This window comes from Lissotriton helveticus, chromosome 2_1 (assembly GCF_964261635.1).
Source record: "Lissotriton helveticus chromosome 2_1, aLisHel1.1, whole genome shotgun sequence".
Taxonomy (NCBI): Eukaryota; Metazoa; Chordata; class Amphibia; order Caudata; family Salamandridae; genus Lissotriton; species Lissotriton helveticus.
In genome coordinates, this window is record NC_136059.1 from 2,013,221,784 (window position 1) to 2,013,237,960 (window position 16,177).

Sequence of the window (16,177 nt, forward strand, 5' to 3'; positions counted from 1 at the left end):
GTGGCAAGGCAATGCACGCTATCCCCCATGGGTGGTTAATCCCCATGGCTGGGCTATGCCCCAAAGCCTCGGTCTCTCCTTTTATTTCATGACATCATGAATCCGCTGTAACCCCGTAATTTTCATGGGGTCCTATCTGGGCATCTGGGTGATTCCACAAGTTTTACTTTGATCCCAGGGACCCCCACAAGGCCCAAGGTGGGAGGATACCCCTACCCTTCCCCCTTATACATTTATTGTCCAAGTACTCAGGACTGAGTCTGAAAACGATGGCTGCGACTTTTCTACAGGTTGGGCGAGCTAATCAGATCACGTAGTTTGAGTTACAGTGGAGTCAAATATACATACATTTTTAACCTTACTTTTTCAAGAACTACTGAACGGATCACACCAAATGACGCATACTTTCAGAGTAAAGAACTATTTCTCTGAGCATTTGGTACAATTCAGTTCAGCAATTTGGGCTTCAGTAATGTTCAAAAATATCCATGGAAAGTACATGGGGGAAATTGTGTTTTGGGGCCCCCCTTCTTTTGTTAGACTCTTGATGGATCACCACAAAACTTTCAGGCAGGAAACTTAGGTGAATCAATTGTTTTTAAGAAAGTTTTGTAAAGATTTGTCAAATGCCGCCCAAATTATTAGCAAACTAAAAATGCTTTCCCTATGGTAACTAGAGGCCTGAGTACGAGTACAGTGGTCCCAAAAGTGCAGCCTCCTCGGCGCTCTGACAACCCGATTACAAGGTTCGCAGTTGAACCACCACAAGCCTAACACAAGACTGCCAAAAATGTAGTATCCTGGATCCCAATGGGGCAGCGATGGGGAAAGTAGCAGTCTCTGGTGTCGGTGCTGATGCCGACACCACCGTGCAGATAATGACCTGCTTTACCGCGGACCTTTTTATAGCAGGGACCCCACCATGAAAAAAGTCAGCGGAAAGGCAGGGAAGGGCCCCAAATGGGACACAGGGCATTGTAGCCCATTGGTGTGCATAGGGCACATGTTGTACCCCCCTCTTCTTGCACTGTCGTGCATGCACTGTCTGCCATGCACGACATGGTGCCTGGTCCACAGTGCACCTATGAGCAAATGGCGGTGCCACAGCTGTGGCATATACTGCAGGCTTTCAGGCCAAAGCATGCCGCTGCTGTGGTTAAGCTGCCGCAACACTACCAGCCCAGTGGTTAACTCATAATGTGGATGCCACCTGCTTGGTGGCGTACTCCAGACTGCCTCAATAGCAGTCCATCACTCGTACTGCCAAAGTCGTAATCGGACCTTAGGTCCAAAGTATAATATAACTACACAGTGGTGACATTAAGTTAACAATATTGTCTATGGGGTAATAGTTTAATTCCCTGCCTTCATTGTTTTCCATGAAACTCTTTTGCAGTAGTACCAGTCATTGGCCATGTGTTGTGTTTGAATTACTCCAAGGCTGGAGTACAGTCACTTTGGAAGTGTATGTTGGCATTGCAACAGTCTTATTGTTTTGTTGGGGGTGTGTGTTGTATTAACTTTTCCCTCCCAAAATCATAATTAAATGTCCACAACCCCCACAAAATTTTGAGCAAATATTAACTGCTTTCCCACCATTCCCTCCAATCCTGCCCATATTTGCTACAAAGTAATGCACTTACATGTGTGGATTATGTAAGTGGAAATCTCTGCCACCATGGTAAAGATTTCTGCACAGAGAAGATAGGGGAGGCAGTTGCATATAGTACTGCTACTTATGGAATACAAACTACAGTTTATGAGTTGAGCCCATAAAAAAATCACTATTATACTATATATTATACACTGTTATATACTGTATTAGCGCGTTCATGTCAGAAATAAATTACTGCAGTGAATTTCTATGAATTTCAGCAGATTCATGGCAAATGCTAAATGTTGTATGTTTTTATGTTTAACTCACAATTAAACTATTATATTGTTGCAGCATACGAATTATGGTTCAAGCAGATACTGTGGGAATTGGACTCAGTCCGGGAGATATTCCAAAATGGACATGTGAGTAAAGTGCAAGCACACATGTGCATGTTGTAATCTTTATTGGTTTGTGGCCACTGGATCACACCTTAAACCTGTTTATGCTAAAACTTTGGCCAAGGTATGTTCTCATTCATTATCACTGAAGGATTTATCTGAAAGTAGATTAAAAGGCAGGCTCAATTTAGCAGGTAATTCCATTTTAATACTTTGCAGCTGCAGGTTGTTAAGGGCATCGGTGCTATGCCCTCCCTTTTGCCTGATCCTTTATCTTTTTCATTCACACAGTGAAAAAATAATGGCCACTTAATCAGGGTTCTTATAATGTGCGACTCCTCACACGTAAGGGTCTCAAGGTGTTGGGGGGAATGATTGGTAGCTTAGTCGAAGAGCCAGGTCTTGGTGTCCTTCCTGAACTGAGGTAGTGACAGTGATTGCCTGAGGTGTGGAGGTAGGGAGTTCCAACTCCTAACAGTGAGGTAGGAGAAGGATCTTCCCCCAGCCTATGTTTTTTGGATCTGTGAGCTAGTGGACAAGGCCAGATGGGTGGAGCAGAGGTGTCTGGTCGGTCTGTCGGAGGGGAGGCGGTAGTTGAGGTATTCAGGTCCAGAGTTGTGCAGGGCTTTGTAGGTGGGTGTGAGGAGCTTGAAGGTGATTTTTTTGTTGTCCGGAAGCCAGTGGAGGTCTCCTAGATGACTGGAGATGTGGTTTCAGCAGGTGGAGTGTGTGGAAGCAGGAGGTTGTTAAGGCATTGATTTGGCAGTTCATCGAGAGCAGGGAGTTGAGGATGATGCTGAGGTTGCATGTGTGGTTAGTGGGTGTGGGGGTGCCGAGTGCTGCTGTGAAGCAGTATGCATGTAAAACGCAATTGCAAATCAGCCTTTCCCCCTCAATCCAGGCAAAGGTCATGTACAGATGTCAGTAGGAGGCCCTTGTGAGTTTATTTAATATCAACAAACAAAGCTTCACCGTCCGCCGATGTTCCCCCCACCAAACATAATTTCCTCACACATCCACCCAAACACTTGCAATCTCGATCCAACATTTGCCTTCACTTAAGTGCCTAACATGCAGTGGGTACATAGTAGCGGGGAGCAGGACGGATAACCAACACAAAAGGTCGGACATTTATTACAAGAATTGCTTGACAACGCATGCTCCAGCTATCATTGATGGACCAATTCACAGCCTCGGCCTGCAATTCTGACGGGCTCCCTCTTTTTCACTAGTCTCTAAATCTGATATTTCTGATCGCAGTCACTGTAGCCTTGACAACATACAGAGTTGCACCCCATGAAGGAAAATACAGCTGGGATATATATTTAATTTGTAATTAAAATATATGGTGTAGTCATTTTTTTTTTCAATCATCATTAGTCAACAGCTTCTCAAGCCTCTTCAATTAACAATCTAAAGCCAAAATGCTATAATGTACCATAAAGTGCTATGTAAAATGTTTCTGACCAAACAAATACACAAATATCACTCAAGCGTAAAATAAAACAAAGTCAGATGAAAATGGAGCACCCTTGGTGTATGCTGTACCTACGTTTCTGCCTTTAGTGCTTAATAGCAGACCTGGTACTGGGATTGGGAATACATTATTTCATTGGTTTACTTACAGGTGATTTCATAACTTCCATTTGGTTTCCTCATACCTGTCCTTACATCATGAGGTGTATCACTCCTAGATGGAGACACCCTCACTGTATACCTAAAAGAAAGAATTGAGTTTTATGAAGGGCCATCTCTACCACAGCCCGCCTGAGTCGACTTTTAAACAAAGTAACCAACACGAGAAGTCCAAACCACAGTAGGCAGAACCAGTGTGTACAGATCATTAGGAACCTATGAAGATAGGACGCCCAGAATAGTTCACAGCCATGAGGCTACAGGAGAGTCAAGGAAGCCAAAGACAGCTGTCACTCAAGGAAATCCCAGCCAACAAACCCCATAGCAGCAAGCACACCACAAGGACATGCACACCTCGGCCCAAGCAAAAACAAGGGAAGGGAGAGACCGTCAATAACACCTGCACCCCAAAGCAGGGGCTTAGGGCTAGGAGTGCTGAACAAGAAGATCATGAGGCAGCCCAGGACTGAAGACTATGCCCCCCCAAAAAAACCCAATCCCAAGCACCTGGGGGGGGAGGACAGCTGAAGAGAGAAAGAAACATTCACAGCAGCACACCCGGAACGGGTCACAAAACTAGACCAAACAAGGTAGGTATTAAACACATACCAAAGATGAAAGCCAGAAGCAGGGATAATTGTCACGTGCAAGGCAGCGACACAGTGCCTAACCCATAGGAGAAGATGTATCTCAATGGGTTAGGCACATCAACGGAAAATCCCTAAGAAGAGACCAGGGAAATCACACCCCACACAAAGGCCAAGACTCAGCATGCCTCATAGACATTCCTGATGTTGAGAGACATAGACACTATGCAAAAATGTATGCCTTTTGACACTGCTGCACAGCCACCACAAGGGACGTTCAGAGAATCTGTAGCAGTGATCTGAATAGTTTCAGCCATTAACAAGTTCAGCTCATGCACTCACACATCCAGCAGAAGACCCCAACACAAAAAGGAGGAGGATGCTGCAGGAGCAAGGAGGAACAGGATACCCCATAACACATAAAGCATGTGCAGGAAAAGAAGGGTGGCAAAGCAAGAGGCGAGAATAAGCCAGTGTTCCCCAAACAAGGGCAGGGCAGACTACCCGCAAAATCCCATGCACTCCAAACAAATATGTAGGGTCAGGCCAAAAATCCACTCAAGAATGCAAAACCAAATCCCTAGCAGTCGAATGGGCAGAGCCAATCCAAGACCAAACTCATGGCAAACAATAGAGAAGCAGCCTAAAAGCATCAAGCCCCAAGTCTAACAGAGAGAGACTGGCTGTCATACAGAAAGTCCTCTTAATAGGACCCACAAGCACATTCCCTAGGCCAAACCAATAGCAGGAAGCACAAGTAGAAGTCCAAAACCAAACAACACTCCTTTGGAAATGGGACAGAAAGGTCAAGCTGAAAGGGAAAACCCCATCCAGAGAAACAGGGCTCGCCCAACAAACAATAGCCTGTGGGCCAAATGAGGCAAAAAATGCAGGAAGTCACCAAAGATAAAGAAGAATGCGAAGAGTAAAAAACACCACCGGATTGACTGGGAAGCAAATACCTCGGCCCATGAAAAAGGAAAGCAGCATACACAGGTAAAAGAACAGCTTACAAGTCCCACTATACTTAAAAATTAAGTAAAAGGTGGAGAATGGCATACCTAGAATTGCAACCAATTGGCAGACCCAGCAGTCTGCCAGGCACATTGTCAGCCACCCTAAACTACCACACCAAATATAACATGTAACAGGGGCAAAAGGACCATAACCGGAAACAGGAAGTTGGAAATCGCTGTCCCATCATCACTGGGCCACCAAGCAATGTACACAAAGCAGACAAGACCAAGTTCTGCAACAGAACTAGACATCCCGTCAAATACAGAAAACCATGACAAAAGTGTGAATCCCACACCCAGCACCTTTCCACCCCACCCCAGGGTCCTGGAAGGGGCATCCATGTAAATCAAAACATGCCCGCAGTTCTGTCAAGACCAACACATTAATGTCAGCCCCAAACTAAGCAGGGAGTCAGTGAAGTGCAGAACAAGCACCATAACAGTACCACATGGCCCCAATTAAGAACACCATGGAAACTGGAACACACAAAACCCAAGCAAGAGCAACAAAACATAGAAACAAAACAGTGTCCTTCAAGTCAGCTAGGGCAACAGTGGAAATCCCAAGCATAGCCAACACCTTAGGAAAAGGGGGACATGCAAGTGGCTCCAACCATTTTTTTTCTGCACAGTGAACCAGACACACACCGACCCCATGAGCAGGAAGGTTCATTTGTGAGAAGGCCCACACCCAGCCCTCCTAGCCTGGTGGCAATATCCACATCCATCAACGGATGCCCATAGCAAGACAGAAATCACAACCCTAGCCTCAAGCAGACCAGGGAGGGTCAAACACTAGGACCATCAGTAAGCAACCACGAACAAGCCCTGCAGACAATTTGGATGCACTTACTGTTAACAGTACCTATTCAAAAACCCAGAAGGTCCCAGGAAGCCACCAGAAGAATGAACTCAACCACAGCAAAAATAAAATGTTAGCAGCAAAGGTGAAATCTCAAAAGGTGACAAAGGAATAAGCAGAAAGTCCCATTCCAGGATATTAATGGGAAACTGTGGTCCTAAGTAAACACAATTGGACAGAGAGGAGTTTGTGTCAGTATCAGTGGTTTGTCTGTTTCAACAGATTGACATGTAAGGATCGGAATGGGGATGTGAGGAGAAGGTACTGGAGATTTGCTTCATTTAAACTTGTGGGTAAACCATAAGCACATTGAACACATGTCAGTTTGCAGCTTTAAATCACTGCTTGCATGCCACATTGCCATTTTGATAACTTGTCTCACAGTATTATTTTTTCTCTAAAAAGATGAGAGATGAGAGGAACATGCTGAAGGTTGTTTCTAGAATGCATCGCATCTCAATAATCTTGAAACTTCTGGTGGAGCAGTTTACAGTTCTGGAAACAATGACAGCCTTAGACTTCTTCGATTTCAGGTATGTACCTTTGAATAGTTTTTGCATAACACATGAGTGCCTTGCTTATAATAAACAGTGCCCATTGATTGCACTGTCAATATATTATTCCATAGTTTACAGTACTTTGCTTTAAAGGAACCATGCAGCTGACATTTACTACGAATATTATTCATGAAGACAAATGATGTACATCTTGATAGTATCATTTAGTTAAAGTATCTTATCTACATAGAAGTCTTTTAGTTGCTCTATGCTAAACCAAGCTGAGTGTAAATCATATAGGAAGAGATGTTATGCTACCATAATAAGAACAAAAGCTTCATAACATCAGTCGTACTTACTTTGATAACGAGTCTAGTGCAAAAGCATTTTATTATATTCCCTAAAGTGGTTATCTTGGATAATTTGTCAATTATTTTGTAGCAATAAAATGCTCTGGGAGTAATTAAAAAGATGTTTTTAAATACAACTAGTTATTTGCTAAGTTGTTTTTTGCAGAGCCGAATTAGGAACCCGAAACAGCCCTGGCAAATTTTGTCGAAGCAGCCCTGGCACATTTTGTCAGACCAGCCCTGCATTCTGAATAGTGAGTGCAGCAAGTGAGCCTGTGTGCTAAAGGGAGGGTTGGTGGGGGGTGCCCTTAAGAAAATCTGGGCAAAATGGAACATTCTACAAGACATTTTTCAATATATGTTCATTTACATTAACTTTCAAAGCATAGTAAATGATGAACTTACAGTGCACCAGGACACAATCATTGTTGGGACTCTTAAATGATTCCCTCACTATCACCCTCCAACAATGTCTCTCACCTCACCATAGCACCTCTATCACATGTATTTTATTTGTTTTATAGTACCTCTCATACCAGTGTACGATGTCAGAGCACTTTACATCACAAATACAGAGAAAAGTAATAGTATGTGTATAAATCAGTGTATATAACATTTTACAAAGGGAAATTCAAGGTGCAGGATAAAGGTCGTCCATAGTGGTAGGCATTTTTAAAGAGTGCTTGGTGAGGAGAAGCAACACCCAGTTTTCAGAGCATGCCGCAGTGGTTAGTGTTGACTTTACTAATAAGAATGTATTTCTACCCAACAAACTCTTTTTTAGCAACATTAGGATAATAAATACCTTGAAAAAATAAATAACTTTCTAACCTGTAGAAGGTAGTTTGCATGTAGCTCTTTGACGACACGTCTTAGCTCACTGTGCTAGATTCTGATTGTAACTTATGAACTGCACAGTACCAAAAGAGTTTCTGTGACGAATGCAGTAACCCACTAAGCTATGCGCATGAAATAATGGTCTGTGATGTGCATAGTACATGTCCTTTGCAGCAGACATATTCATCCTCTGCGCTACCTTAGACGAATCAAAACTGAAACTAGACAAATCTCTGCTCTCTCACCAGAAGGTACATTAATCACCAGAGTTATCTTGACACTTTTATTGTTGCCTGAAAACTAATGAATATACAAGGAACGCTGCAGGGGTACTTTCAAAACTGCTGCACTGCTACAAAAACGTCCCCCACCTTTCCAGCCTCCTGGGGAAATGCCTAACGCTTGGTACGGCCAGTCCGGCCTTGTTTTTTAAGACCTTCCCTCAGTGCGTAATGCAATTGTAATTGTTTTCTTTTCATTTACTGCTCAATATTCTATTTTGCGGTGCAGTAATTGACTTATTTTGGGAAATCCCCATCCATCCCATTTAGAAAAACCAGTTCATCTCCTATTGTTGAAAAACTAGTTCAGTTCCCCTCTTTACAAGACTGTACCCTTTAAAGATACCCATCCAGTCCTGAAAGCTTAATCTACATGCCCTATTGAAATTTCCAACAACCTATCGATGCAAAGTCTTATCCAGGCCTCTCCTTTAAAGCTATAGCGAGTGCTCCCTTTTCAAACCATAAATGATAAGTTTCCCAGGTACATGCAAAACTGGCTGGCTCCAGTCCAGGTTTTCGATCTGCATTCTCAGACTTGCATTCCTGGTTTTATAGTGAACCAAATGAGACTGCAAACCCAGAATACAAAGAAAAATCTTTGGAGCAGTTACAGTGGTATAAAATCAGATGCAGCAGGTTCAGTGACACCTAATCACAGAGGCCTCAGGGGCCAATTAACTCTGATTATTTCAGTTTTTCTTGTTTTACAAACACAGCAGGCAGAGTGGTGAGGGGATTATTTTCCTTGCCTGCCTAAGAGCCTCTGGTGCCCTTACTATGCAATTGACCAGTTATCATGCACATATTTGGTTTTCAACCTGACGGTTGAAAAGCACTCTCCAGATACACTAGTAAAATCCCACCTCTACTCCACTTCAAAGAATAATTCCCCTTCAAGCACCATATATAGCGGCCACCCTATTTCTCAATCCATGCAGACGGTAGCTGTCAGTACTTCAACACTGTGGAAAAATCCCACAAAAGTCACAGTGTATGTGTAAGTTCTGAGAATTAGACGCGATAGTCTACAGACAGTTACAAAAGGATTGGAAAGGGATTTTGAAGCAGGTTTCAGTCTCACTGTCCACCTTCCCTTACTTACTAAGTTTCCATTGATTTTTCTGCAATAAGCCTTCAAGATCGAGCCAAATGCAGAACAAGCCCCAAAAATGCCCTAAAATCCACAATGACAACAATTGGATACAAAATACATAATTGAAACCTGTGTGTACATTTCACTGTTGTTATACTCAAATGCCATTTGAGGCATAGACTCGGGTACCCCTTCAGTGACTCTACACTCCCCAGGGAGGCAGACCCCCCCCAGTTTGAAGACCTCTGGTGTATATACATACAGTTTCTCATAAACATATGTTTGTGAGAAAATTACATTTTTTATATCAGCCCGAAATGACAGGGATTTCTGGCAGGTGTAAGCTCATTTAGGAATGTGGAGTTCTTTTCCATGATTGCAGAATTCTCTGTACCCCAACCATAGGGTGGAAAAACGCGCATTCCAAGACGTGGTTAACTTCAAACTTTTTTGAAAGCTCACAAACATGTATGACTGCGCTCATTCAGAAACTCCTTTCAACCATCTTTCTACCGGGAGATTTGAACGGTTTTTACTCTTTCCAAGGGAGTTTGAAGATGAGGTAGGGGAAGGGGTTTCTCCATGGGGAAAAAATATGTTACCTCTGTAGAAAAGGCACTGTGCATTAACACAGTGGATTATATAGCCCCGTGCAGAGTTCATTGCAATGGAAAACTGTACAGGAAGAAAAAGATCATGCTGGGGAAGTCCATGACTTTCCCAAGATTATGCCTGAAAACCTACCCCTGGTACAATTTTCCAGACTTACTCTTCGAAATGTTTGTGAATTCTAGCATGTCAGAATATTGTAGATTCGCCTATAAGGATGTGGAGGAGAATCTTGAATTCATTGGGGACCAGAGGTGAGGTGATGCAGAGCTCTTAACTTACTGCATTATTGACAGCACATTTAGAAAGAACCTACATTACCCATAATGCATTTCTTTATAACAGGAAATTAAAAGAAAACACTAATTCAACTGAAACTGTAAAAGGACCAACTGCTTTACACACCTCCTCTTTTCTTGATGCGACAAAAAGGAAACTTGAAAGAGTGTGCATAAGTCTGATGAGAAAAAACAGTAGTGGTAGTTTGATTCCAAGCCAGATTGCTTAGTCCCATTCAGGATTCAGATTAACCTGAGGAGTTCCATCGTAATCCAGGTAGGATCATCGCATATCACTCCTTGGATGGCAAGATTGAAGACTGATTTGTTGAGGGAACTAGCAAACAAATACGAATCATTGAGGCGGGTGTTAGAAATTGGGTTTCTGGTCGGTAGAGATATGCACCCTGTCCAAGCAGGAACCACAATCCAGGGTAAATCACAACACACCCTAAATTATACTATGCTCACCCTATGGTAGCTTGGCACAGAGGATTCAGGATAAACATACGAGGCACTATGTAAAATACTTATGCAATACTTCAAACAGTAACACAGTGAAAACACCATAAAAGACTTCACACCAGGTTAGAAAAATAGATTATTTTATTTTATAACTGAAATAGGATCAAAACAACAAAATCCAACAAGAAGAAGTTGAGATATGAATTTTCAAAGAAAAAATGTAAAATAGCATTTAAAAAGTAATAAGCACTTTAACGGAATGTCTGGTAGCGCCAGACCGGGGCAAAGTTAAATGTTCATGCTGACTATGATGGAGCGTGGGCTCGATACAGGGACACATTTAGGCCTGCTGAACAACAGCACCTCATTCCGGGCTTGTGTCAAAGCCACAGAAGATGCAAGGTGCAATCAAAGTGATGCGTAGGTGTCGAACCACGCAGTGGGTGAGATGTATCGAAATTCTTCACTCAATGATGGCGATGCATCGGTTCCGACTGCGAGGCGTTGGTTCCGAAGGTGATGCTTGGCTACTGCTCCCACAGCAAGCAATGCATTGATTCTGAAGGTGATGCACTTATTTATTATTTATTTATTTATTTATTTATTTATTAAAAAGTTGTGTATAGCGCGAACAAGACCCGTAGGTATCAGAGCGCTTAACATAGAAGGCGTAGGAGAAAGACATATATATCAGACAGTTATACGGACAACAAATATGAGGTAGATGATAAATATACAATATCACGTGTGCAGTTAGCGTTGATAGTCAATGGTGGGTATACTTCTATCATAAGTAAAATGTGTAAGCAAGTATGATAGTTAGGTCATTATCAGTTCGTGAATGTTCTATTCTAGGTAGTGTATTTCTTCATCAGAAAGCTCTTCACTTCTCGCTTAAATGATGCCACATTTTGGATCTTCCTGATGTTAGGAGGGAGTGAGTTCCATATTCTGGGGGCAGCTCCTGAGAACGCTCTGTCATCGGTTTTTTTCTTGTGGAAAAAGGCTGGCCGTAGTAGCAATTCCTCAGTACTCCTCGCTGGTTGATTACCTCCCGATAGCTGGATTTTCTTCGCTAGGTATCTTGGGGTGTTGTGGTGTAGCGCTTTATGGGTGATACATGCTATCTTCATTTGGATTCTTGCTTCATAGGGTAGCCAGCTTAAAGCTTTCAAGTGTGGCGATATATGATCGTATTTCCTAGATCCGGTGATAATTCTTGCCGCAGCGTTTAGGCATGCTTTCAATGGCGCTGTGGACATTTTTGGTAATCCAGCTAAGGTGGTGCAGCCATATTCAATCCTCGAGATAACTAAGGATTGGATTGCCAATTTGAGATCCGCCTCTGAGATGAATGGTTTCAGTTTTCTTAAGTAATTCAGGTGGAATCGGGCATTTTTAGCCATTGAGTTGATGTGGGCTTTCATGTCCAGATTCTCGTCCAGTGTGATTCCTAGCGATTTCGCTGACTTGATTAGTGTTGGGGTGCAGTTTAGCGCAGTCACCACTTTCGTCCATTCCTTTATTTCCGTATGGCTCCTTGCTGGTGAGATTAGTAGGAACTCCGTTTTGTTAGCGTTAAGCTTCAGTTGGTTGGTAGTTAACCATTGTAGAGCCATTTTTAGAGCCTTGGTCACTAGTTCCATGTCTTTTAGGGAAGAGATCTTTAAGTATATTTGCGTGTCGTCTGCATACATGTGATAGGATATCTGTGATTCTTGGAGAATTTCTGTAAGCGGTTCTGATAGCAACGTACCAGCTCCGTTCCCAGCTTCGACGAGGATGCACCAGTTCTGACCCTTGCAAAGGTGAAGATGCGCTGGCACCGATGAGGATGCGTGGCAGGGAAAGACTTGCAACAAACAAAATTCAGATGCTGTTGCAAGATGAGTTGACGTCTTTGATGACTATAGGATCTAATGACCTATACATCTAGTTTCAAATGACGAGTGGCAGAAGCAGGGTGGCCTGATGCGAAGCATAGTGCCCTCTTTCACAAAAGACTTATAGATGAATTAAAAGACCTGTTGGCTCAAGTAGTGGATCCGCTATAGTCGTGCAGTGCACTTATTGACCTTGTGCAATTAGACCATCGATTAAATGAAAGACATCAAAAGAAAGATAGTGATATACAAAGAAAAAAAGTGCAGATCCTGAAAAACGATCAGAAGAACCAGAGCCTATACAAATAGGTAGTATCAGGGGAAGAGCAAAAGAGGCATAGTGACTTTGCGTAGCTCAGGATTAATCCTGTCACAACTTGCAGCTCAGAACAGTTCCTTGCCTTCTCTCCATCATCTTTTTGTTATTAACTCACCTTAAGTGGGAAGAGCAGTCTATTGAAGTCCAGATTATGATAGATTCTGATGCTAAAGGGAACGCCATGGACATACAATGGGCCAACCAAATGAAAATTCCTTTTGTGACCAAGGCCATTATCAGTGAGGTTCAAACCATTGACAGCAGCAACATAAAATCTGGTCCCATAACACATGCTACTGGTGATTTGATCCTGCTCATACATGGCAAACACAAGGAAACTGTACATTTTGATCTTGTTCAATCACCCCAGTTCCAGCCATCTTGGGGATTCCTTGGTTAGTCCAACACAATCCTAACATAGATTGGAGGAGTCATAATTTGTCCCTTCATTCGGACTTCTGTAATAACCATTTTACATATGAAACTTATAACCAATCGGAAATAGTGGTGATCACGGAAACCATTGTACCTGAATTGCCCTGTTGCTTTCATGAAGTAGCGGGTGTATTTGATCAAAAAAAGGCATCTACCCCATAGACCATATGACTGTCTGATTGATATGATTACTGGAGCGCAAATACCCTGCAGTAAAATCTATGCCTTAACTGAATAAGAAAACCTTTGTCTAAGAGAATACTTGGACGAGATGTTACGCATTAGGTTTATCTGACCTTCTCATTCACCCACTTCTTCTACTCTTTTTTTTATTACAAAATGGGTAGGAAGTCTAAGTTGTTGCATAGATTATAGATCTCTCAATAACATCACCATAAAAAATATCCTTTACCATTGATTGAGTCTCTGCTTGGTCAGGTCAAGAATGCCAAGATTTTCACTAAACTCGATGTAAGAGGGGCATATGGTTTGGTGAGGGTTCAGGAAGGTGATGAATGGAAGACCGCATTTTGTACTAAAGTTGAGTTTTATGAATACCTAGTTATGCCCTTTGACCTTTTTAATGCCCCCTGCTGCCTTTAAATTCCTTATAAATGAGGTCCTGAGAGAAAGGCTGGATGTAAGTGCCGTTGCGAATATAGATAAAATTCAGGTCTACTCCTCTTCTGTGGTAGAACCTATAGAACATGTCAGGGCTGTTCTTGAGAGTTTAAGAGAAAACAAACTGTAGGTGAAATTAAATACGTGTGAATTCAACACATCAATGGTCCCTTTTTGGGGTTTGTATTATCCCCTAATGGGGTGAACATGGACCATCAAAAAGTATCAACTATAACACGTTGGCAGTCATTCCCTCAATCTTTAAAATAAATACAAGGTTTTTTAGGCTTTGACAACCTCTATAGGTCTTTCATTGCTAATTTCTCAGCTCTGGCAGCTCCAATCACTAAACTTCTAAAAAAAAGGGTGTTAAATTCCTTTGGACCGCTGCGTCCTAGGAAGCATTCCAGAAATTGAAAGATGTTGTTGTCAGTGCCTCCATACTGAAAAATCCAGACCCATCTTAATCCTTCATTGTTGAGGCTGATGCATCACAGATGGCTATTGGGGGAATATTATCCCAAAGAGATAAAACATTGGGCTGTTTACATCCTGGTGCTTTTTATTCACAAAAACTGAATTCCACAAAACAAGACTATTCTGTTGGAGATAGAGAACTTCTTGCAATAAAAAGAGCATTTCAAGAATAGCACCAGCATTTGTTGGAAGCATTACACACTGTCACTGTTCTTATGGATCATATGAACCTGCAATGTTTAAAATCAGCTCGTGCTCTGTGAAACAAATGTGCAGGACTCAATATTTCAGTGACTTTGATTTTGTGATAGAAATTCAAGCAGGCAGAAAATACGGAAAAGCTGATGCCATTTCACGGTTAGGATATGAGTTTGTGGAAACACCTTGTGACCATCCGCCTAGTATAGCCAGAGAATGTATTTTAGGGGCTGTATGTTCCCAAGAGAAATTCACTAATGAGGTGATACAAGCACAGAATTCCAAGGAAGTCAAGAAACTTGAACAGAAATACAAGGGTATAAGATTGCAAAACCTCCTTTACATTCAGGGAGGCTTAGTTATCGCCCACTTTGACTTTACAACAACAGGCATTGGAATGGTGCCATACCCACTGGACATCTGGGATACAAAAAGTCTCTAGAGTTATTGCAACAGTATTTTTGATGGTCGAATATGGCAAATAACACCAAACAGTATATTCAGAAATGTATGTCACATACATGCTCAAAGCAAAAGTTCTCACCTGGCTTATTGACTCCTATGCCTACTCCCCCTAGCCCATGGCATTCTATTTCCATGGATTTCATTGTGGAACTACTAAGGACAGCACAAGGTTTTACAGTCACATTAATTGGGTGGATATGCTGACTAAAATGTCCCACTTTATTCCTATGAAAGAAATTCCTACATTTAAAGAGTTGGTCGCTGTTTTTGTACAACATATAGTGTGGTTGCATGGACTTCCTTATGTGATGGTTTCAGATTGTTGCCCCGAGTGTAAATCAATATTTTGGAAGGGGGTGGGCAGTCTGTTACGAATAGATATTCATCTATTGTCTGGCCATCAACCTCAAACTGATGGTCAAACTGAGAGAGTGAACCAATGTCTTGAGCAGTACTTATGGTGTCAATTACTGCACTCCTCCATAGATTGGGACACTTTTTTATAGGCAGCTGCATTTGCTTTCACCAATGGCATGCACTCTTCCATTGGTCTTTCTACTGTAGTTATGGATTCCATCCTCACTTCTTGTTTTTTACCTCCTCCTGTTTTTACACCTACTCCTGCTGCTCTGGAGTTTTTTGATCATTTACATGATACAGAGAAAACAGCATAGGTTAATTTGGACAAGGCTAAGGTGGTGTACAAGGGGAATACAGATCTCCATCATCACTCCAGTCCTGATCATAAAATTATGGACATGGTTTGGCTTTCCACACAGAATATTTCTGTGAAGGGAACCCGTAAATTCAAGCCTCACTTTATTGGCTCTTATAAAATCATTAATATGATCAATCCAGTGGCCATGAAATTGGAACGCCCTTCTGCTCTGAAGATACACCCAGTTTTTCATATTTCTTTGTTGAAGCCTGTGGTTACTTAGATGCGGTTACCAGTCCGGCCTCCCCATGGTGGTGAATGATGAATCCGAACAGGAAGTAGGGGCTATTGTGGACTCTAGGCGAGTGAGATGCAGATTGCAGTATTTGGTCCATTGGAAGGGTAATGGTCCTGAAGATCCTACACGGGAGCCTGCTGGGCATGTTTATGCTCCTCAGTTGCGTATTTTTCATAGGTGTTACCTTGGAACCCCAAACCTGTTGGGGATTTTTTTGTGGGGGTGTACTGTCAGGCTTGCTCCGTTCCCAGAAGATTCTGTTGGCGGGCATAACGCTGGTCTGCAGGAGAGGATGAGCGCTTCACGTTCTAGTTG

General features: G+C 42.3%; 1 protein-coding gene across 2 annotated transcripts in view; it reads left to right on the top strand.

The window, feature by feature from the left end:
* Window positions 1–16,177, top strand: part of TDO2 (tryptophan 2,3-dioxygenase) — a 186,914-nt gene that overhangs the window by 56,723 nt on the left and 114,014 nt on the right. For both annotated transcript variants that reach the window (XM_078676978.1, XM_078676977.1), the window contains exons 4-5: window positions 1,949–2,019; window positions 6,501–6,628. In XM_078676978.1, the coding sequence (XP_078533104.1) occupies window positions 1,949–2,019; window positions 6,501–6,628 (199 nt within the window). The remainder of the gene's footprint in view (window positions 1–1,948; window positions 2,020–6,500; window positions 6,629–16,177) is intronic.